At 42.7% G+C, this 25,012-nt stretch overlaps 1 protein-coding gene across 2 annotated transcripts; it reads left to right on the forward strand.

Annotated features, from left to right (window-relative positions):
* Positions 1-3,587: 3,587 nt before the first annotated feature.
* On the forward strand, positions 3,588-19,350 carry LOC121865956 (mucin-2-like). Of its 2 annotated transcripts, none has more exons than XM_042365524.1 (5): positions 3,588-4,035; positions 10,420-10,584; positions 11,126-11,212; positions 17,053-17,216; positions 17,957-19,350. In XM_042365524.1, the coding sequence occupies exons 2-5, from the start codon at positions 10,471-10,473 to the stop codon at positions 18,900-18,902; spliced, it is 1,311 nt and encodes a 436-aa protein (XP_042221458.1). In that variant the 5' UTR covers positions 3,588-4,035; positions 10,420-10,470; the 3' UTR covers positions 18,903-19,350. The 2 variants fall into 2 exon arrangements, with proteins under 2 accessions (XP_042221458.1, XP_042221459.1); XM_042365525.1 differs by having other exon boundaries at positions 17,056-17,216.
* Positions 19,351-25,012: the final 5,662 nt, after the last annotated feature.

Below are 25,012 nucleotides of genomic sequence, written 5' to 3' on the forward strand. Positions count from 1 at the left end.
CTGAACTGAGGACAAAGACGAAGTGAGAGAGAGAGAGAGAGAGAGAGATATGAATTATTAACGTGTACCATTAACAATCTCCTGCCAAAATACCAGGAGAGACGGACTAGTCATTCTGTGGTGAAGAGAAAGAGGGAAATAATGAGAGACAGAGAAGGAGACAGAGAGACAGACGGAGGAATCATCAGTCCACATCCTCGATTAATGACGACCATTATGCTTCTGGCACGACGGAAAGCTTGAGTGGTTGGTGAAATTTCAGAGAAGTAATTAGCAAAACTCATTGAGGCCATCTCAGTGATCCACGCCGCCCTGCCAAATGGTGTGAGGATTTACTGGCTGGAGAGAGAGGCGTGAGAGAAGACGACAGAGTAGAGAATGAGGGAGGTGGTGCAGGGGGCGCAGAAGAAGGAGGTAGTGAGCTTTTGATCCTGCAGAAGAGGTGGTTAATGGTAAGGGGTCGCTGGCATCTGTTTAGTATTTACTGAAACCTTAAAGACTCGTCTCTAATGTTTGTGTTGTCACTCAGAGGCTGGTAAATATAATACGAGGTTTTAATGAATTTATTATTATTATTATTATTAGTAGTAGTAGTAGTAGTAGTAGTAGTAGTAGTAGTAGTAATAGTAACGAAGCCCGGTGGACGTCAGTGCTCGAGGATTCTGGACGCGGGGACAGCGAGCTTTCTTCGACATCAGGATTTTTGATCCCATGGCCGCATGTCACCGTAACCTAGCTCTCGATGCTGCACATAGGAGGAACGAGAACGGCAAGAGAAGGGCATATGGGGAGAGAATTCAAAACGTTGTTCAAGGCAGCTTCACTCCTCTAGTGTTCACAACCTCTGGTGGGATGGGACCAAGTGCAAGATGTTTCTACGCCAGACTCGCAGAGGTGATCTCCGAACAAAAGCAGCAGCCCAGAAGTTATGTTACAGCCTGGATGAGATGTCGACTGTCTTTCTCTCTCCTTCGGTCGGCTTTGCTCTGCCTCAGGGGAACGAGAGCTTCTGCCCCAACTCCGACAACTGCTGCAGATATTGACTATGAGGCTACTGTCACTGAATGCCGCATAGATCTGCGGCTCAACTAATTTAACACAGATAGGATAGCTACTTATGTATGAGGATATTTAATATTTAGATAATTAAATGGTGGCGAAGGTGTGGCTATTGGGGGAGGCTGGAGGCCACGTTAAAAAAAAAGTAGTAGTAGTAGTATAATGGAAAGTTTTTAAGGTAAAATTTTCCAAAATATCAACATTCAGCTATAAATAAGGTACAACTTACCTTCCAGATAACTTAAGAACTATTATACTGAGATGATATTTATAACTTCCATATATAATACTAAGATAATAACTGCTTATAACTCTTAAAAAAAATATATACAATCGTCGAGGCTTCCAGTAAGATGACATTGAATCCTGGTACAATAAATTAATGTAGTTTTGGTGCAGCCTGAGCAGTGAGGGTCGATAAATGACTTTTTTTCCAAGGTAAGTTGAGAGGGTCAATGGAACAAGTCCCTCTCCCGGCCAGAGCTTTTTTCTCCCTTTCTCAAGAGGCGGATGATGGGGAAGTGGCGTTACGGATGAGGGAGTGAGAGAAAGAGAAGGAGGAGGGGAGAAATGGAGAAATGGAGAAAGTGAGACAGAGAGGGGGAGGAAGGTAGAAGGATAGAGGGACGAGTACAGAAAGGGAGAAAGAAAAATGAAGGAGGGGGAGAAGGGGATAAAGAAGAAACGATTGACAGACACACAAAGTGAAGAGGAAGAGAAAGGGAGGAATGAATAGAGAGATAGAAAAGAAAACCGATAGACAAGAGGTAAATATTAACAAATGTACAGACAAAAATCAATACGTATAGGAAATAAATGATTAATGCAGAGAGAGAGAGAGAGAGAGAGAGAGAGAGAGAGAGAGAGAACACTACAACAGCGCCGCCTCACTGCCAGGTACTAAACCATCTCTGACAGTGAAACGGATAAACAATAAGGCCTCTAGCTTCTTGCTATAAAACTTGACCAACAGATGGCAGCAACGATGAAAAGGGTCCCTCTCCAAACTCAATATGGCGACATTTTTTTTTTTTTTATCGTATCACTTAAAATATTCACTAATATTTGACGTGCTTCCTTACGCCATCTGTTGGTCGAGTTTCACATCTGGAAGAACAGTGTCAGTAACCAATTTAGGATTATATCTACAGGAAAGACACTGTACTGTAGATTCCAAGACACGAGATTTAATATTCTCTCGTTCTTCATTCTATTCGTCAGTAACGGTTTCAGTGTAGCTTGAGTGGGGCACACAGATACTTACTAGTGGTTACGTGTAGAGAAGTGAAGGAGTTCTACTGTTACGAAGACTGAAAAACAAAAATCAGTGGTGGATGTTTGTACAGGTGGTGTTGTGAAAAAAAATTGATTCCAGACATTCGAACATTTTCACAACTATCGAACTACAGAACTCCAGGGCCCAGCAGAGTGTATCTAGAGGGTCCACGGATAAGGATCAAGCCATCTTACTCAAGTGCTCAGATATCTTACTATAGACCACCTAATCCATTGGACTCAGGAGGCTGACATCGTACTCAAGGGGTAAGAAGGACTTGAGTACTATATAAAGAAAAATTAGATGAAATAGAATGGAATAATGAGGAAGGAAGAGAGTAAATACCAATATTATCGATAAAAAGTAGACTTCTGGATTGCGTCAAGAGGAGAGAGGTAAGGGTGGTGAGAGTGTACTTGTATAACCTGAAGAGCGAGGTTAAGGGGATGGATGATTGTCTCGTGTACTGGGTGAGCAAGGCTGAGAGGGGAGAGAGACGAATGGGGGAGAACAAGAGATAAAGATAGAGGAGAGCAGGGAAGAGAGAGTGAGATAATGGTAGGGGAGAACAAGGATGAGAGATATAGATAGAGGAGAGCAGGGAAGAGAGAGGGAGATAATGGTAGGAGAGGAATGATGATGGTTAGTGAGTTTCAAGGCAAACCCGTCCAAAAAATTTAAGATTATTCATATTTCCAAGTTCTTCCTTCAGAATTCATTGTTGCTGTTATTTTTTTGTTTTTTGCGGGGGAGGGGTGGGGGATAATGACCCTGACCCTTGACCTATGAGTGCCCCCAAAACATATGAATCTTTATTTTTGTGTTAGAAGTTTGTCTTTATTAGCGACAGTCACCTTGAACTATGATCAGCAACGTAACAGGTGTCGTTCAGATCACACTAGTTATAAATAATACGTCATGTTTATCCATTTCGAGCCAACACAAACAGACACACGGACGAGGGGAGGGGAGGGGGGTAACATGATAACAATCTCCCCTACCCAAACAACTCTCGTCATCCAATAGACCATTTCCTCGTTACTCCTACAAACATTTCCTGCTGCCTGACTCAGTGGAGGTATGAGGGCAGGCAGGGAGGCAGCCACCCACGCGCCTATGACCATAACTAATGACAGGTTTACTTGTGCGTCGGGGCGGGTAAACGGCGGCAGCGGGAACAGCATATACTTAGTTAAGTCAACAACCCGGGGAGCCAGGGCCGGCACTACCACCACCCAGGTCGGCCCAGCTCAGTGGTCGGCTGGACGTTGGGAGAACCATTACAACACACAGAAAACGGAGTGTGTCGACAGTATTGAAACTATTATGACGAGAAAAGAAAATTAATTATAACCGTAAGAGTATGTACAAGTTTTAGAGACAAACTTAAGTGCTTTTATGCAGAAACTATTAATAACAGCAGTGCCTTAGCTGAAAAGACATACAAGAGAAGTTGAACTAAGAACTCACTGACTCCTGATAAACTAATTCGTCTCATAAAGATATAACACAAGGATTAACCTGGTGTTGAATTGCTCAAACATGTGTGTGTGTAGAAACTCTTAAATACATAAGAAAAAAGTACAGAAAGAGACAGAGAGACAGAGAGAGTGGACAAGCTGTGTTGAGAATGATGGAGGAGCAGGTATTGGTGATGACAGGAGAGGCGGAGACACACAATTAACCAGGTATCCACACAGGTATTATAAATTCTCTTCTTCTTATCACACTACTCATTACACTCTGTACCAACACAAAAAAAAAACATCCTCATTCTACCTCGTGCCATTACACCAATCACCTTCTGTGGTAATTTTCATTAGACGATAATAGTGTTTTCTTCCCGACGACACCATGATAATTATACCCCAAGAGACAACTAACATGATAATTATACCCTTCATGTAATGGTACTAAAGAGGCTCAGCATAATTATACCCAACACACATAATTTTTTCACTTCGTATATTGGAATTTATGATCTGCGTCTCGTTATATAATTCACCTTTGAGTTGAGTTTATTGTTATTTATTAGAGAGAAAAACGTTTAATTAAAAGATTTATTATATGAAAGGTTTATTATTATTGAGAAAATAAATTAATTTCATTTATTAGTTAAAGAGGAATCCTACAGTTTAGATTTACTTGAAGAATTTTATATTTCTTCTTCTTCTTCTTCTTCTTCTTCCTCTTCTTCTTCTTCTTCTTCTTCTTCATCCCTTACTCCTCCTCCTTCTTCCTCCTTCGTCCTCCTCCTCTTCCTCCCCCTCCTCCTCCTTCCTCTTCCTCCTCCTCCTCCTCTTCCTCCTCCTCCTCCTTCCTCTTCCTCCTCCTTTATTCACCGTTACGTTAGCAGTGTGGCAGCAGCTTTAAACAAAACTAAAGGGTGAACTATTTATAAACATTTGTTGGCTACGTTGCTCCTAATCTGTAAAAATGGATCTGATTTTTGTGTGTCTAGATATGTGAGTTGGTGGTGGTTGGGGGTGTAGATTGTGGTGGTAGGGGGGTTGGTGGTGGTGGTAGGGGGTGGTAGGGAGTGGTGATTGTGCTGGTAGGGGGTGATGGTAGGGGTGTTGATGTTCTTTGTGGTGGTGGTAGTAGTGGTAGTAATAATGGTGATGGTAGAAATAATGGTGATGGTTGTGGTAGTAATAGGGGTGACGGTGTTGGTAATGGTTGTGGTTTCATATGTACAGTCCCCTTCACTAGTGCGTTTACAGGGGCTCGCGAGGTTTTGTGCAGTGTGGCAGTAATAGTAGCAGTAGTAGCCATGATAGTAGTTATAGCAGTAATCGTAGTAGTAGTAGTAGTAGTAGTAGTAGTAATCTTTGTCCCCTTACTCCCACAACATCAGCTGGGGGGGTCGTCGTGTACGCTGTGTAAGAGGGATATATATAACTCCCACACAGGCTATATACAGTCAGTCTCTTATAGGTCATCGTAGCTCCCTGGTCCACTCGATCCTTGTCCGCCCAAAAAAAATTGTAACACTAGTTTCTACATATTTCATTCAGTTATTTCGGTCTTGTGTTTGTCATGACTTTTATAGCTTTGAATGTTTGTGTTTTGAGGTGAATGATTTTTTTAGTAATAATAAAAATACTAAGATTTTATCGTGCAAATAGATTGGTGGTTAAGGATAATTTTTATAGAGAGGGGAGGAGTAGGATAAGAGGGGGAAGGGAACGGGAAAGGCGATGGAGAGGAAGGAAAGAAATGGAAAGTGGGATAAAAATAATAATAATAATAATAATAATAATAATAATAATAATAATAATAATAATAATAATAATAATAATAATAATAATGATAATAATAACTTCGTTTCTAATTAAAGGAATTAAATTAGCCATAGTATGAAGACTCAACTTAATAATTAACTGTACAGGAGAAAAAAGACAAACTTCATATACGTATTAATTTCAGGCATTATTACACTAACGATTTATTTGATATAAATTCTAAGAAATAATTCACGTTTTGCGAATTAATGGAAAACCATGATTCGATTTTGAGATAAGGTGACTTGGTAGGTCTCTCTCTCTCTCTCTCTCTCTCTCCACCCTACCTTCAAACCAATCATAGCTCTAAGTAAAAATACAAACACAAGGACATGGATCCGGTTTGGCATATGTTGCAAAAACAACATGAAAGGTGTGTATGTGTGTGTGTGTGTGTGTGTGTGTGTGTTAGTGGGCGTGTGTGTGTTAGTGGGCGTCAACAAGCAGGGGAGCGTACAGTGTTTAGCCACACACACAAACGAGGGGAGGGAGAGAGAGAGAGAGACCGAAGAGAGATACAGACCACACACGGGAGGCAAGATGCACATGAGAGAGAGAGAGAGAGAGAGAGAAAGAGAGAGAAAGAGAGAGAAGGGGGGGGGTGTTACCCTGTCACCACACAAGGATGAACCTTATGGTCTACATATACAGAGGAGATTAGGGTTTATACACAGGGAGGAGGGGGTACACCAAAGGGGAAAGAACAGACACACAGGGTGGGAGAGGCACAAACACAGGGGGAGGAAAGACAGACACAGAGAAGGAGAGACAAACAGGGAGAAGAGACATCAAAACAGGAAGAGAAGAGAGGCACAAACAGGGAGGAGAGAGAGAGAGAAACAAACAGGGAAGACAGAGATATACTCACCACACAGGGAGGATACTAAGGTCGATTAAGGCCATGTTGGATTTTGCAACTCGTAGAATAAAGGTACCGAAACACACTCCAGGTTGGGCCACGCAATTTTATCGTGGAAAAAATGCGTTACGTTTATTCGATAATCTCAAAATAAAACTTAAGGTGATTGAGAGAATTTAGCTTTTTTTGTCTCGTTGTAAAGATACAGCATTTTTAGTTTGTTTTAGCTTTGATAAATTAGGATGCCATTCAGTTTATAAGTCTGAATTTCGATGACTAGGAAGCTACGTTTGCTCTCTCTTCTCGCTTCTTCTCCTCTCTCTCTCTCTCTCTCTCTCTCTCTCTCTCTCTCTCTCTCTCTCTCTCTCTCTCAACCTAAATGTCACTTTTCAATCTCCTTTCCTCCATTTGTGGGTGAACTGTTTACATGTTTGAGTGTGTATCATGCAAGTAGTGACATCTCAGTGTTTATTTCTTGATGAATGACCAACAGGTGTATAAGTGACGTATCGAGAGCCACTTAAATAACAATAGTACTACAATAATAAACTAATAGACCCAAGGTTAGGTTTGGTTTCGTTTCGTTTCGTTGAGTTTGAGTTATTTTAGGTTAGGTTAAAAAAAGATAACAGGGGAGTGATCTAGTTATGTTTAGACCTTAGTGTATCAGTCAGTTAGTGTGTCAGTTAGTCAGAGTGTGAGTCAGTGAGTCAGTTAATCAGACAATCAGTCAATCAAATAAGACTTTCATAAAAGCTTTGTGAAAGTCAGACTCATACTGTACAATCAATTTTATATTGTATGCCTTCGGTACTCAAGTTGGCTGTGTGAGTGGCTCCGCAATCTACCCTTCTTGTACTGTGAACCTCGCAAAGAACAATGTTATCTTAACCCGTGTAGAGTCAATGTCAGCGTCACCGTCAGAGGTAAACGGCAGATGGTCACTGTAAACCAAACAACGGTCTGGTATTGTTGATTCACGTTTATACGACATGGCAGCTTTAGTTTCCTTGCTCATAGAACTTGTGACGTGTGTTTTGGTCACATTCCCCTCGCTGGTCACAATGGTAGAGGATAATTTAAATGGTGTTACGTTCTTACATCACAAATTCAGGGGAATATTTAACGTAGGAACATTTGAGAATCCATCTTTGTGTCGTAGATTTAGTGAGTCAGTAAGATACGTTCTCACATCACCAGTTTAGAGGATAAATTAACGTAGGAACCTTTGAGAATGTGTTGTTTATTTAGAAGAATGACTGGTAAACGATACTTAATGACTTATCTAGTTGACAGCACCACAAGATAAACAAAACAGCACACATAAACAAAACTATATTTTTCTTCTTCCCGCGCCTTGTCACCCTAACTAGCGTAGTCTCTCCTCCCCCATCACCGTTTTCTGTTATGCTTATGTTGACGTTAAGTGAGAAGAGCTTAAGGAGTTTGCGTTTGTATTTTTCGTTCTATTTTTTCATCCGTTTCTCGTCATGTCTGAGTAATGTCTCTGTCTTCAGTTATTTGGTGTTTGGATTTATAGTTATATTCGTGTTTTATGGACTGTGAGGAGAGTAGAGGTGAAGGAATGTTTGTTAATTATTTGTCTTTTTCTATTTCTTCTTCTTCTTCTTCTTCTTCTCCATCATCGTCATCTCCTCACTTACCTTATCAACTCTTCAGTATACAATGACGTAATCTCATCAAATCATTATAATTATACTCGGGAACATGATGACTTAATCCAAAGGTATAATGACGTTCTCTCCCTATCATCCGAATTATCCTCTCAAGTATGATAGCTTAATCTCTTCTATAAGGCTGTGTTGTGGACTTAAACGGTGTCTTGGTATTATGAATGGTATAATTATGTCTCCTGGTTATGGCATAATTGCACGTGTGACAGCTTAAATTAGCTCCTTAAATATGATAGATTTACTCTTCTATGATAGGCTGTTTTAACCCCCTGTAGATGGTGTGTGTGTGTGTGTGTGTGTGTGTGTGTGTGTGTGTGTGTGTGTGTGTGTGTGTGTGTGTGTGTGTGTGTGTAGGAAAGTGGCCCTAAAACCATCATTATAAAAAATATCTTGTGGCTCTTAACTTACATATTGTACCGATCGTCCATTCATTCCCCTTCCAACCACCCATTTTCTGCCACTTCCACCACCCCCACCCCCCACCCCCCCCCCTCCCCACCCTCACCACTACTCTCAGCCACCAGCAGGAAGGAGGAAGAGATAGAGAGAAGGAAACTATTATTTATTATAGCAAGATATATATATATTATGGGAGCCGACCCTTACTGTAGACCTGCCTCACCATGCCCCTCCCCCTCCTCCTCCTCCTCCCTTGTGCTTCCTCACTCAATTTGGCCCAATAGGGTAGATGGAGGGCAGCATCCTACAACCTATACCCCTTATCCTATTACTACTTCCTTCACTCTACTTCCCTCACCCTACACCCTCACCCTACATCCCCACCCTACACCCTCACCCCACACCCCTACACCCCTACCCCTCACCCTACACCCTCACCCCACCCCCACCCCCACCTACACCACCCCATCACCCCATACATCCCTCACCCCACATCACACCCTCACCCCTACACCCCTCACCCCCATCCCACACACCCTCACCCCCACCCTCACCCCCCCTCCCACACCCCTCACCCCACACCCTCACCCCACCCTCACCCCACACCTCACCCCACACCTCACCCCTACACCCTCATCCCACACCCCTGACCCCACATCCCCACCCCACATCTGTCACCCCACACACCCTCACCCTCACCCCACACCCTCACCCCTACATCCCCACCCCACATCCCTCACCCTACACCCCTACACCCCTCACCCTCACCCCACCCCACACCCTCACCCCACACCCTCACCCCACACCCCTCACCCCACACACCCTACACCCCACACCCTCACCCCTACACCCTCACCCCACCCCTCACCCTACACCCCACCCTCCTCACCCTACACCCTCACCCACCCTCACCCCACACCCTACACCCTTCCCCACATCCCCTCACCCCATCCTCACTCTACACCCTTCACCCCACCCCTCACCCTACATCACCACACCCTCACCCTACACCCTCACCCTACATCCCTCACCCTACTCTATCTGCCCCTCTCCAAGATGAGTTTTTAATCACAGAAAGCGAATGATGGACCAATAGCCAACTGGAATTAGGTTAGAGGGCTAGTGGTGTCAGGGGGTGTCAGTGGTGTCAGGGAGTGCTAGCGGTGTGAGGGAGTGTCAGTGGTGTCAGGGGAGTGCTAGCGGTGTGAGGGAGTGTCAGTGGTGTGAGGGAGTGCTGGTGGTGTCAGGGGAGAGCTAGCGGTGTGAGGGCGTGTCATTGGTGTCAGGAGAGTGTCAGTGGTATCAGTGGTGTCAAGGGAATGTTCATTATTTGGCATAAATTAATTTCACCGACGCGGCCTAACTCCGGGTTGTGTTCATATAGCGAGTGTGAGCCGCGTCTTGAGGCGGATTTAATTCTGCAGTTAAATTATGGTGACTGTCTTCTTCTTCTTCTTCTTCTTCTTCTTTTTCTTCTTCTTCAATTATCCTTAATTTTATCTTGGTTTCTTGTTGTTGTTATTGTTAATGTTGTTGTTGTTGTTTTTCTTGTACTTGTTCTTCTTTTTCTTACCAAACCTAACCTAACCTAACCCTACCTGCAGTTTGGCCCTGTAAACTCGTGTGTGCCCTGAGGCAGTGAGGCCACCTCCCCCCCCCCCTAATAATTAAATTCCACCATCGTACCTTAAAGCTATATTTAATATGCAATAGATCAATTGGTCCTATTAAAAGCCTTTTTTATTTAAACTCTTAAAGGCTTTTGTAACTTCAATAATATTTTAACTTTTCCTCAGGCGAAAAAAAATAAAGGAAAATGGTAATAATTTCAACTTTTCTTTCTTCCAGGACATTCAGCTCTCTTGTGTGTGTGTGTTTGTTTACATCTGGACAACCATAATGATTGTAAACACCTCCAGCAAACACCTGCCGGCCCAACACTTTCCTGACGAACAACATCTCACTCCTGACGATGGCTCGAATATTAAAGAATTAGTTTTGGAACTCTTTAAGGTATGTTTCTGTTGACTCATATTATATCTGTTCTTAATTGTCTTTACCCACGCCTGTACTCGCACCTGTCCACAACACACACACACACACCTGCCCCTGACCCCCTCACACACACACCTGCCATCACACCTTCCGACACAACTTCCCACACACACACACACCTGCCCCCCACACACACGCCTGCCATCACACCTTCCGACACAACTTCCCACACACACACACACCTGCCCCCCCCACACACACACTGCCATCACACCTTCCACACACCTTCCCCACACACACACACACACCTGCCCCCACACACACGCCTGCCATCACACCTTCCCACACACCTTCCCCACACACACACACACACTGCCCCCACACACACGCCTGCCATCACACCTTCCCACACAACTTCCCACACACACACACACACCTGCCTCCCCCACACACACGCCTGCCATCACACCTTCCCACACACCTTCCCACACACACACGCACACACCTACCCACACACCTGCTCCTCCCTAGATTAACCTGACGTGTGTGTGTCTTCCAGGCTTGGTGTGGAGGTAAAGGCTCAGAGATTCAAGGAGAGTTAAGACTCCCGGTGAAGGCAGCGAACACCACCAACGCAAGAGAAAAGGTAAGCCTTATTTGTCCACAACCAAGGAACGAGTAATTAGTGATGAGTAATTAGTGATGAGTAATTAGTGTTGGAGGACTCAGATTCATTAGCACAACTTATCATCATCATTATAATATTTTAACGCACTCTAGAGGTGGCTGGAGACTATGTATAGTGGTAATTTGAAAGACACGAAAAGTTTAACATGTTTGGTTAAAATTGTAAGGTGGAAGTCCATTGATTTTTTTTTGGGGGGGTGGGAAGAAATATTTTTTTTTTTCACTTGAACTAATAACTAACATATTGAGTCTTTTTAATATTTCCTGAATGACATAAAAGACAGAAAAATCAACAATTAAATTAGCCAAAAAATATTGTGGAAAATGAATAAGAAAGACAACAGAGGAAAACAGATGGAGGAAATAGAGGAAAAAAAGATTGAAAAATTGTAATCTTGAAGACATCTTTCATTTTCATTCCTCTCTGGGTAGACGTTAAGAGAGAATTTATTGGTCATATTCTCCATCGCACGTATGTCCCTCTGGAGCTGATTTTATTTTTCCTTTCACTTCTCACCAGCCAAGGCAGTAGGGGGATGAATATACATGACCTTACATGACCCTAAAGATTAAAGGTCAAAGATCAAAGGTAAGTTAATGTGACTAGATCTTCTGTTTACCTTCCTCAAATGAGCTTCTGCGTTACCTTTCATGGGTAAGTTGTCTGCCACTCACGCCCTGGTGTAGGAAGACTTGTGAGTTAATGATCCCCTCTGCTGGTCGAGTCTTGGAAAATAATAAAGAGATCACCTGAAGATTAGAAACCCCAGATTATTTCACTTTAACATTAACTACACTAACGCTGACAAAACATAACCTAATTTAACATAACGTAACATAATCTAACTTAATATAACATAACTTAACCAAACTTAACCAAACCTAATGTAACCTAACCTAACCCCCCCAACCAGGTTAGCGTTAGGGCAGTGATCAGGTGAGATAAGTCAGGTGAACTCTATAAAACGATTACCGTTATAATGAATGTTCTTTACACTCATAACACACAATCATTTAAGAATTACAAACAATTAAGGTCATATATATCAAAACAATCTCGGTCTAACTCCTCAAAATCACAACCAAATATTTAATGTTTCTCACGACCAAGGTATTAATTGAGTGTCAGGTGAGCTCAGGTAATGCTATAAACCACGTGAGGTTCTGTTTACTCCACGTGGCTCTCTTGTTTACACTTCACCGGACAGGAAGTTACTAGCTGGCAACCCCTCTGCTATCCCCTGTGTAAACCTTGACAGTGTGGAGAATCAAACCTTCGTATAGGGATATTCGTGACACTCTGAGGCTCCCACTAATGATAATGAGGAGTTGTGGTCACCTGAATCGTCTATTGGTGTTTCCTGTCGTCTTTCATCTCCTCCTTTTAATAGTTATGGAATGTATTTTTTTTTCCCACAAATATATGAAAATTTCCACTATTTTTTTTTTCACCCTTATAACTTATTCTTGTTATTGTCCTTTTTTTTTCGTTTATTTGTGTTTTTGTTCTCGTTTATTTGTTTATTTGTTTGTGCACACCTTGTCAGTATCAGACTTGTGTTACTGAGGAATATTTGTTATCCGAGTCTCAACTTCTGTTAATATCCTCAGAGTTCATTAACCTGATACTAGGAATTAACTAACTTTGAGTAAGATTAATGTAATTGGTGTATGTATGTGTGTGTGTGGGGGGCGGGGATTTTGTCATTAATTCCACACACACACACACACACACACACACACACTACAATAATACACAACTTCATTACTCTACAGACTGTCAGGCTTTAAATCCCACCCAAACATTCAGTCAGTAATGTTGTTTCATATCATGCTATGTTACTGATGGTGTGTATGTGTGCACTGTACCATGTCGCGTCTGTATTGTTCTGTATAGCACCATAACACGCACAATATATCACTGCTGTTATGTGTAGTTAAGTATGATATTATTTGTATGTAGAAAAATGTTGTCAGTATCGCCACTAATTTATCATCCGCTGTTAACTTTGGACTAGGATGATTCAGCCTCATACACTCATCACTCGCTCTAATTAACAGAGAATGAATAAGTAACTATCCTCTTTGGCTTATTCATGCAGCTTACAGCCAGAACACCTTTAATAACACACTGAGGCACTATAGTAACGAGACACCACACTAACTACGAGACACTACTAATAACGAGACACTAATAACGAGACACTAATAACGAGACACCGATAATACCGAGACACCACTAATAACGAGGCACTACTAATAACGAGACGCTAATACCGAGACACCACTAATAACGAGACACCACTAATAACGAGGCACTACTAATAACGAGACACCACTAATAACGAGACATCACTAATAACGAGATACTAATACCGAGACACCACTAATAACGAGACACCACTAATAACGAGATACTAATACCGAGACACCACTAATAACGAGACACCACTAATAACGAATCGAGGGTGAGACTGTCTTATATAAAGTAAAATACCTTTAATGATGTTTAGGTGATAATAACATAAGATCAATAAGAAAATAATTAGTGTTAGTACGGGATCCTCTAAGAAACACCTGTATTAATAATGCTACTTACCTGTCTTCATCTAATTAAGAAACAATTAACATGTTGACCAATTTTAGGGATCTTAAGTTCTTTTTATTGATTTTTAGGAAGTAGTTGTATTTTTTTTAAATTTATTCCAGAAATTTTCGTAGATTTTTTCACCTTTGTTATTAATTAATCTACAAGACTATTGTTGTATTTTAGTTACCTGTTGAAATTTAGTTCATTGAGAGATTGTGGAGAATAATAATCCTAGTTTTCCCCACCTTTTTAATTCTAGTTTTTAAGCACAAGTTATATCTATTTTCATCTATAAGTCCTAGTCCTTCAGAAACATCGAAAAAATATTATATTGTAATAGACGATAAAGATAATAATATGTCTTATGTAAATTGAACTTAAATAATGTTATATTGTCTGAACTGAAATGACTGTAAGAAGGTTTGGGATTTTAAGAAACTTCATTATTTTCGTATTTTAATGAAAGTCCTGAATTTTAGTACATTCAAAATATCAGGAATTTGTTATATCAAGAAAGTAAAGTTTTTGTTATGCTAAGAATTCTAGGATTTTGATATTTCAAGACTTCAAGAATTTTTAAGCTTTGGTATTTTTAAGAATTTCTAAACATTGGTATTTTTCTGAACGCTTTTGTCTTCGGTTTGTGAAGTTGTATGAGGCGGCCACAGCTGATCGAGTGTAAACAAAGGGAAGAGTTATGTGTTATGATACAGAACATCTCCTTGTGTAAATATTTGTCCACTTCAAGCGACATCACCTTCCTGTCATTCATTATTTACTATATTTCTTCAACTAAGTTAAACTAGCCTTACTTAATCTAACATAATTTAACCTAAACTAACCTCACTCAAAGTAACCTAGCCTCACACCCAACCACACTTAACGTAACTTAACTTAACCTAACCTAACTTAACCTAACCTATCCTCTGACTGTTATGAAAATCCGGCTCCGACTAGTATTTTAACCCCGTCAAAAGTTATTGTAGTTGTTGTTGTATTGATAACCGGGCTAACGGGGTCACCAGTCTCCCGGTACACTGGAGTGCTCTAAAAAAAAAGATTGACCCAATTGGAAATATGTATAACAAAACTCTTTGATCAATGGAAACACATTGATCTATCGGGGATAAAAAAATTATATCGTTTTAAAATATTTCTCATGCAAATTAGAACACACCGGTATTTGTACAGTTGTATCTGGAATAAAAATAGTACTACTCAAAATCGTCCCCTATACAAATCATGACATACCTGTATTTGTATGTTTTTGTTTATCTAGAATAACATTTAATTACTCAAAAAAATCCGTCATATAAATTAGAACACCTGTATTCAGTACCTGCAAACTTAACAAAAGAAACATATATGTGTCTTCGCTTGTATCATTATGTATTATTTCTACATACTGTACTGGCAATATCTAAGGGGATATCTTAATTCAATGCCTTAATGTTTATTTGTTATTATTTCACCGTCTTGTTCGTATGTCTGTCAAGGTCAGTGTGATGAGCAGGGTAGATAGTTACTCTTCATTGATTTCTTAATTCATTGCCTCAGTCCCTCAACTTTATTACCTGTGAACTGACTCAAGAACTCCTACCGGGTCCTGTTCTCCGTGTCACCTCTCACTCTCGCTGACAGGTTAAGTAGAATAACTATCTTCTAAGTGTAATATGTGAAGACGATTCCCTTAAAATTACGCCTTCAGAACTTCGTAATACACTCCATTATCTTCTGTACTCAGCGCATCTACTCTTAAGGTTTACGAGGTCTTGTAGCGAGGCAGTCAAGAACACATCAAGGGCTGCTGGTTGGTTTCAGTTCGTTGTCATTGACCAAACAGCGTAAAGCAACACTATCCTCGTGGGTGTTATGGTCCCCTTGTCCTTCACGGTGTGGCTGTTCCTGGTAAAGACAAGTGATTAAGAATCAAGAGGCGTTGTAAACATCAAAGGACTCTTTATACACACCCAAAGGACTTCTAAACTTGACACACACACACACACATACACACACACACTTGTTTACACGAAGCATCTGTAATACTTTTGATGGCATTACAGTCACAGCTACACAGCCATTTACCAACTATGTACACCTAAGAGATTATATAAACAAAGTTAACATAAAGGAGTTGATGGGTCACTGACCGTAAGATGAATCACTCAGCAAGAACGCCACACAGCCAGCACACTCATAACCCCACAGTATTTCAGCAAAAACTCTACACTTCATCTCACTTTTTGTACCATTAACACGCACGAGTATTATTATCCTGTCGTTCTTTTCTGACACATTTACCCGGAGATTAATGAGACTTGTAGGATATAGAGGAAATGCTTATGGGTGTTTGTTTTATTTCATTACACGTTATTGTCACCAAATATTGTAGAAGTAATCACAGTAGACATTTTAGTGTTATTCTTATGTAAAAATAAATCATTGTACACGGTGATGGCCGAGGGGAGGCATATATGAGAACGTGTCCTCTGAAAAGTTATATAGCTGTCAAAGTGAGCTATATTTAAGCTGTGTTTACTTACTACACTTTTCTTGGCCCAGCTAAACCATTTTTTTTACATCTGAAACATAAAAACAGACGATCAACCATAAAGCTGTGAAAGTTGTGGCTGACATCTGGTGATACTTTCGTCTACAACGTTGTCAACTTTTCCTATATATTTACTCTCTCAGCGCCATCTATTGAACGAAATTCTAATTATAATATGACATACTGTTAATAGGGGATTTAGCCAATGACACTCAGCTCAAGGTTGTATTTATTGATCCTCTAAATTAAACTTAATTTAGGCGAGCACTGGGGGGGGTGAGGGTGACTTAATTGACATGTTTATACTAAATTAACACTAATAATATGAGGAGGAATATTAAATTACTCCTCCTTCGTGTGGGCAAAATATACTCTAGGTTAGGTTAGAGTTAAGGTTGAGTTAGGTTGGGTTAGGTTAGGTTGGGTTGGGGGTTGGGTTTGGTTAAATTGAGTTGGGTTAAGGTTAGGAGTTGAGGTTGGGTTAAGGTTAGGGTTAGGTTAAGGTTAGGTTAGGTTAGGTTAGGTTAGGTTAAGGTTAGGTTAGGTTAGGTTAGGTTAAGGTTAGGTTAGGTTAGGTTAGGTTAGGTTAGGTTAGGTTAGGTTAAGGATCATAGGTTTCAGGACCTCCTTTGTAAGTGGTTAAATAGTGTTTCTACAGCAGGAACCGTCTGAGGAGGCCATGGCGGTAGTATACATCATCTTCGTGTTGTTGTTCTTCGCCACGTCTCTCCTGATCGTGTTGGTGAAGTACATCCGCCGGGAGAAGGAGTCACTGAGGCTGGAGAAGTTTTACCATGAGTACATCACCAGGAACAGATCCAGGTGAGTCTGTACTGCCCCCTACTGCTACCACCACTACCACCACCACTACTATTACTACTACTACTACCATCACCACCACCACTACCACTACTACTACTACTACCACCTCCACCCACTACCATTATGCATCATCATCATCATCATCATCATCATCATCATCATCATCATCATCATTATCATGTGTTTATATGCTCTTCACCAAAGACACACCTGTTCCAGCAACTGTACCTGTAGACCTCACCTGCTAATTAACCTTCACAACACTCAATATTCAAATGAAATCCCAGGCAGTCTTTAATATTCTAAATGGTTAATAATTACTGAGAGGACAAATATATATATATATAATATCAACATTCAAGTCAGTTTAACCTCACATTGTTGATCAAATTATACCACAACTTTGACCGTCTTATGATAACCAAATCCGATTATTAAGCGGATGGAAAATTCCGTTTAATAGGCATTTATCCGGATTACACATCAGTCTCTGGAAAGGGCTTAGTTTCATGACGTATTTTGCCAGATTATCTCCAGCTTGTGTTGACGTGTTGCAGTAGGGTTTGTGTGTTAGTTCACCTTATAGTTTGTTTTCTGTAGTGGTTCGTGAAATGACCTGGTTTATGACCTGTGTGTGACCTGGGCCACGGACTATCCTCTTGTATGACCTGTGTGACCTGGACTATCCTTTCCTATGACCTCCGTTACCTGTCGTATAACCTCTGACCTCCTACCTTCAGCCTGATGGTTCACTTCGACGAATCAGGTCAACCTCTGCGACCTATGCCAAGAAGGGAGTCGTCTCCTAGTACCAGTAGATACCCACGCCTCCCATGCCCACCCACGTCCCTGCCCACGCCATCCTCTACGCCCACAAGTACGCCCACAGCCGCGCCCATAAGCCCGTCGTTTCTCCCACCCACTTCCAGGGCATTTACTAAACCACTGCCACCTGCCACGTCGCTACAGGGCGTCTCCCACTGGCTCTCTGACACTGCTGCCTCGTCTGACACAACTATGAAATCTGCCACGACAACGTTACCATCTACAACCTTGCCATGTGACATAACCTTACCACCTGACACAACCTTACCTGCTGACACAACCTTGCCATCTGACACAACCTTGCCATCTGACACAACCTTGCCCTTTGATTCAACCTTACCTGCTGACACAACCTTGCCATCTGACACAACCTTGCCTACTGACACAACCTTGCCATTTGACACAACCTTGCCATCTGACACAACCTTGCCTACTGACACAACCTTGCCTTTGCTACTGACACAACCTTGCCATTTGACACAACCTTGCTATCTGACACAACCGTGCCCTCTGACACAACCTTGCCATTTGACACAACCTTGCCATCTGACACAACCTTGCCATCTGACACAACCGTGCCCTCTGACACAACCTTGCCATTTGACACAACCTTGCCATCTGACACAACCTTGCTATTTGACACAACCTTGCCATCTGACACAACCTTGTCATCTGACACAACCTTGCCATCTGACACAACCTTACCTGCTGACACAACTTTGCCATCTGACAACCTTTCTATTTGACACAATCTTGCCATCTGACACAATCCTGCGAGCTGACACAACCTTGCCATCTGACACAATCAAGCTGCCTTCTTATTACAAAACCAAACTTTATTTCAAGTCAACATCGATATAAATGTAAAACCAACAGAGAGAGAGAGAGACACCTTGAAATTCAAAGGCTTTACCTACTTTAATTACGTCCCTATATGCTTTTAGCCGTGTGTCTGAGTGTTAGAGATGTTTACTGAGCTTCTCGGTGTATAATACTGTGTACTACCGTCAGCATACCAGTCCTAGTTGATTCATTATACTGTAAATTGTTGTCATCAGGATTTCAGTATACTTTATTCTCTGTAGTTTATACCTTAATATAGCTTAATATTGAACTAAGAATATCAGTATGTATTGCTTTGTTGTATTAATCTGTATGGCTGGATAAGTACAGGGTGTTCATAAATGATTACCCTAAAAACAGTATGATCTCATGTTTTAATCAGGGTAATCATTTATGGACACCCTGTATATCTGACTTGGTATCTTTAGATGTTAACTCAAATTACTCTCAATTTCTCACATGTTAATCCATCAAGTATAAATCTTTTTTACCATTATGGATTCATGAATGGAATATATTCTTAAGTACACTGTATATTATTACCCTGAAGAAATGCTTATGAAGTATTATATTAACGTAACATCTTGTTTATGTCTGTGGAAAGATACTGAAGATAGGCGAGTGGCTGCCCTGATGTCGAATAGTAGCGCCATCTATTGAGGTTCCAGCACAGTTTGACTACCTTTACAGAGGTCAGGTATTCCCAGCCGTATATTATTACTAAATCCTTCAAGATACCAATTATTATCTTGTTCAGTCATATATTTGGATGAATAATAAGCTACTGAAGGTGTGTTGAATCTTCCAAACATTATATAAAAGCTATCAGACGACATACCTAGGCAGAGCCATCTAGCGGGTTGTAAACAAAACTTCATCTGTGCATCACGCGTCGAGGGATTACCTTTCAAATCTTTCCTATAAACACCTTGTGAAGTTGTGCTGACGGTGAAATTAGAACCTTCGTGTTGGTATACGTGAGTGGCAGGTGTTGTGCTTCTGTGCAGTGAAAATTAATATGACTTTGTATTTCGTTTATTCTTAGTGTAACATTATATCGATATGGACTGATAGAGAAGTGATTGGTGGGTATTGGTGTGATTTAACCAGATATATTAACTGATTAGTGTTATATAGACATATTTTCCTTTAGTGTGACTCTCCCTCACGCCAACAATCACACACAGTGGTATATATGGTACAGTGTTAAGAGTAAACTATTCGCTAATTGAAGTATGTCACCAACGAACGTGTAAAGAAAAATGTTTGTAAGTGATAAGTGTTTTAACTACCTGTGTACCTACTCCAGCCTCAAGGTCCACCTCAAAACTCGCTATTGGAGACTCAACGGCCTTACAATCTGGAGGATGAGGCTCACCCTTGACAACTGGGGGAGTGTTACGGTAAGTGAACAATTATATAAACGTTCATAGATTCTGTGTGACGCTGTGTTTGTGTTTTATGTTGGTCTGGTTCACCCTTGATACAGACACTCTGGAGGTGAATAATGGAGAAACAGCCTCCTGAGTTACCATAGCGTCCCTTTTAGCTAATTAAAACTGTAAGTGAGCTTCGTTTCGTTTATTCTACGACGTTTGTGATAAAAGAACCGAGTAATGTTTTTTAATTTTTTGGCGGGGTTTCGGATACGGTAACTTTATCTTCTCTTTTTTTGTGTGTTCCTACGTAGCTATCCACGCTAGTAACCTCTGCTCTCACTGACTGAATTCATAAGCGTTGACTGTGTTAGGTGTGAGCCCCATCAGACCACGAGCTACTGAGGGAGGGGGAGAATACGGTCACCTACAACGGGAGTAAAGTCAGTCGTACTTACATCACGCTACGCACACATTAGAGAACCCATCTTAACTGAAGTATTGTAGACACTTGTACTTCCTCGTCGTGTCCAGTAAGAGCTTTTGAGAGCACAGACCACACACACGGGGAAAGGTGTGTCGTAGGTAGGTTCTTCTCCAATTAAAAGACACGATTATCAACAAGGTCTCGGCTACCAGTTACTTCCTACCGAGTTCTAATACCTTCGTCAGTTTTAGATAAGAGTCCATAAAGTTTTGTTGTTCATGTAAGATAATAGTCTATATTTATGATAGAATGGAAGATTTTGTTTATTAGTGACCAGCATGTAATATTCTTTTACTGTAAGTCTAGTACAGGTGATATATAACTCCTGTTTAATAGCCTTGTTGTCTATATCTATAATACTTAAGCGACGTATATTACAGCTTTTAAGAGTTATAAAGTGTTATGAAGAGGTAGTTAAGATTATAAGTCTTCGTGTAAGATATTTCCTCACCAGGATGTAAATAGTGATAACCTTCATGTTTATAAGATGGTAACGTTTAGTACAGACACTTTAGAGTAATTATCCTGAGTTATTGTTGGTTTTATCACACACACACACCTACACACACACACCTACACACACACACACACACCTACACACACACACACACCTACACACACACACACACACCGACACACACACACCTACACACACACACACACACCTACACACACACACACACACACACACACACACACACACACACACACCACACACACACACACCGACACACACACACCGACACACACACACACCTACACACACACACACACACACACACACACACACACACACACACCCCTACACACACACACACACACACTCCTGCATACACACACCTACACACACACACCTACATACACACACACACACACACACACACCTACACACACACACACACACACACCTACACACACACACCTACACACACACACACACACCTACACACACACACACACACCTACACACACACACACACACACACACACACCTACACACACACACCTACACACACACACACACACACACACACACACACACACACACACACACACACACCTACACACACACACACACACGTTTATTACTCCATAAGCCGACATAACAGCTAATACCTGGTAAACACAGCTGTAAATATTAACAACAGCCGTGTGTCACCACCATAACACCTGTAAAAGACAATAAACACATAAACTTTCAATGATTTCATGAATTCTGAAGCGTGACGGACAAGTTTAGTGAGGCACTTAAACCTCAAGTGTGGTGGAGCCTTGCCCGCCCCCACACGTGTTAACACTTTGTTGTGATGAGGTGTGTGTGTGTGTGTGTGTGTGTGTGTACTAAGCCTTAATTATGTAAATATCGGTGTATGCAGATTACGTGGCCTCTGAACTAGTGTTGTAGGTTAATTATGAAAGTATATCGGGAATATTTATATAATACTTTGTCTCTTCGTATGTTTGTCTGTATGTTCCTGTGGTGTGACGGTCAGCATGCTTGACTCGCAAGCGAGTTAACCCGAGTTCGATTCCCGGGCAGGATGAAACTATGGGCAAGCTTCTTTACACCACTATCTACCCAGCAGTAATTGGGAACCTGGTTGTTAATCAAATTGCCGATCGCGGTCCAATGCAGTTGGCGAGTTGTCCGGTCTTCTTGGACCATTCCTAGTCACTGGGTCACACAGCTCGTTAACATGGGTGTGGTCGTTCTGTTGGCGACAGCTTCCACATCTTAAACAAATTAACGCCTAGGTGGCCCTAGGGCGGCCATACTCGAACACAAAGGGCAATCATTATTATCATTTATGTTCCTTATAATTTTTCCACAGGTTTTAAGATAGAGATAAAATTTGGTGGGAAGGTGCGGGGGGATAAGGAGAGGGTCGTGCACTATCTCCTGCCTCTCCACCCTGGCGAAACCGAGTAACTCAGCTGGTATTGTATATTATTATTTCGTTACCCATTCCTAACGATCAGACGTCACCTCCTCGAACCAGTGTCTACCGCGTCCCTCTGGCTCAAACTTCCTCAACTCCCAGCATGTCTTCCTCACCCACGTCCCCTAACCTTAACCTGTGTCTCCCTCTTAATTTTCCCCCACTTTTTTTTTTTTGGTAGAGGAAGGAAGGATGAAAGAAGATTAGAGGTGGGGGAAGGAAGTTATAGTTTGGAAATTGAAGAAATTTAGGAGGTAGGTAGGCAAGGGTGGGCTGACCGTCCTGCTGTAGGTTAGCTCAGCTAATAGTGTGTCTGGGTTGTGTCATGGGTTAGTTATTGTCTGTCGACACAGGCACTAGACAGCCTACCCTATCCCATATATGGGTGTTTTAAGGGCCTTCTTTCATATTCCGCCGACCCTACTGGCGGATGCTGGTCTAGGGAGGATGTCTATTTCCTGGCCGTGTAGATCGGGGGTGGTAATGGACCTTTTGAGATTTGGTAACATTTTGGGAACCATGTATGGTTGTTGTCGTTGTCTGGTGGGAGTCTTTGAAGGAGTTCTTGCTCTGATTGTTCTATCTTTTACCACTCGGCTGGCCAGGGTGTTCCTCCATATGTCCCTCAATATGGGTTCTTTGTCTTGGTCGTCATATATTTTACTTCCTGTTAGGTCAGTTATATATGATGACTTGTTACGGCTGCAACCTTTCAATCTCTTAACTCGACGCCAGAACTCTCCTGGGTCGTTGTCTGTATGTGAGAGTTGTTCAACTATTTCGGCTCATTTAAGGTTGCTTTGTTCCAGAGATCTTGTTCTGGCTGTGTGAGTACGTGGCGGGAGGGGAGTGACCTTACGGCTGGGGGAGGTCACTGCTTGGTTCATCCCTCCCTCCCCCCCTCCCTCCCTCCCTCCCTCCCTCCCTCCCTCTCTCTCCCTCCTCCCTCCTCCTCCCTCCCTCCCTCCCTCCCTCCCTCCCTCCTCCCTCCTCCCTCCCTCCCTCCCCTCCCCTCTCCCTTTCCTCCCTCTCTCTCTCCCTCCCTCCCTCCCTCCCTCCCTCCCTCCCCTCCCCTCCCCCTCCCTCCTCCCTCTCTCCCTCCCTCCCTCCCTCCCTCCCTCCCTCCTCCCTCCCTCCCTCACCCTCTCCTCTCCTTCCCTCCCTCCCTCCCCCTCTCTCTCCTCCCTCTCCCCTCCCTCCCTCCCTCCCCTCCCTCCCCTCCCTCCCTCCCTCTCTCCCTCCCCTCCCTCCCTCTCTTCCTCTCCCTCTCTCTCCACCACCCTCCCTCCCTCCCTCCCTCTCCCTCTCTCCCTCCCTCCCCTCTCTTGTTGTTTCTGTCCCTCGTTTCCATCTCCTACAAACCTCCTTATCTTACTTTCGCTTCTTCCTCCTTTACTCCTTCTTCCTCCCTCACATTCTTCCCCCTTCTTCCTCCTCCCCTTCTTCCCCTTCTTCCTCCTCCTCTTCCCCCTTCTTCCCTCCTCCCCTTCTTCCCCACCTTCCTCCTCCTCTTCCCTTCTTCCTCCTCCCCTTCTTCCCCTTCTTCCTCCTCCCTCTTCCCCTTCTTCCTCCTCCCTTCTTCCCTTCTTCCTCCTCCTCTTTTTCACCTTCTTCCCCGAACTTCCCCCCCCCTTGTACATTAGCTCAAACACTGTCCTTTTGTCTTCGGAATCAACTTCTTCCACTTTGTCTTGCTTCTGTCCACTAATCCATCATCCTCCCTCCACTTTGTCATCTCTCACTCACTCCTCCTCATAACCTCTCTCATTCCCGTCCTCCCTCACTCACTCCTCCTCATAACCTCTCTCATTCCCGTCCTCTCTCCCTCACTCCTCCTCATAACCTCTCTCATTCCCGTCCTCTCTCCCTCACTCCTCCTCATAACCTCTCTCATTCCCGTCCTCTCTCCCTCCTCCTCCTCCTTAACCTCTCTCATTCCCGTCCTCTCTCCCTCCTCCTCCTCCTGCCTCCTCTGTTCCCACGTCATCTCCCTCCTCTCCTCTGCCTCTCTCCTTCCCCGTCTCCCTCTCCCTCCTCCTCCCTCTGCCCTCTCTATTCCCGTGTCTCCCTCTCCTCCCTCACTGCCCCTCTCATTCCCGTCATCTCTCCCTCGCTCCTCCTTGCAGCCTCCCGCCTGCCACAGTCTCCCCTACCTCCTGGTCCTCTCCCCAACCTCCTACCCCTCCCTTCTTCCTCCCTCCTTCCTCCCTCCTTCCCTCCCCTCGCACCTTGCTCTTCCTCCATAATCTCTCCCTCCACCTTCACCCTGTCCCCTGACTCCCCCTCCACAGCTCCCCCCTCTGGCTCCCCCTCCCCTGACTCCCC

Source organism: Homarus americanus, unplaced genomic scaffold (genome assembly GCF_018991925.1).
Source record: "Homarus americanus isolate GMGI-L3 unplaced genomic scaffold, GMGI_Hamer_2.0 scaffold39152, whole genome shotgun sequence".
Taxonomy (NCBI): Eukaryota; Metazoa; Arthropoda; class Malacostraca; order Decapoda; family Nephropidae; genus Homarus; species Homarus americanus.

What these genes read in the sequence shown, in the direction of transcription:
- LOC121865956 (XM_042365524.1), top strand. Translation starts at nt 10,471, where the DNA reads ATGATTGTAAACACCTCCAGCAAACACCTGCCGGCCCAACACTTTCCT. An exon ending in TAGTTTTGGAACTCTTTAAG is followed by an intron (nt 10,585 to 11,125) that starts GTATGTTTCTGT and finishes TGTGTCTTCCAG; the next exon opens with GCTTGGTGTGGAGGTAAAGG. An exon ending in ATCACCAGGAACAGATCCAG is followed by an intron (nt 17,217 to 17,956) that starts GTGAGTCTGTAC and finishes TCCTACCTTCAG; the next exon opens with CCTGATGGTTCACTTCGACG.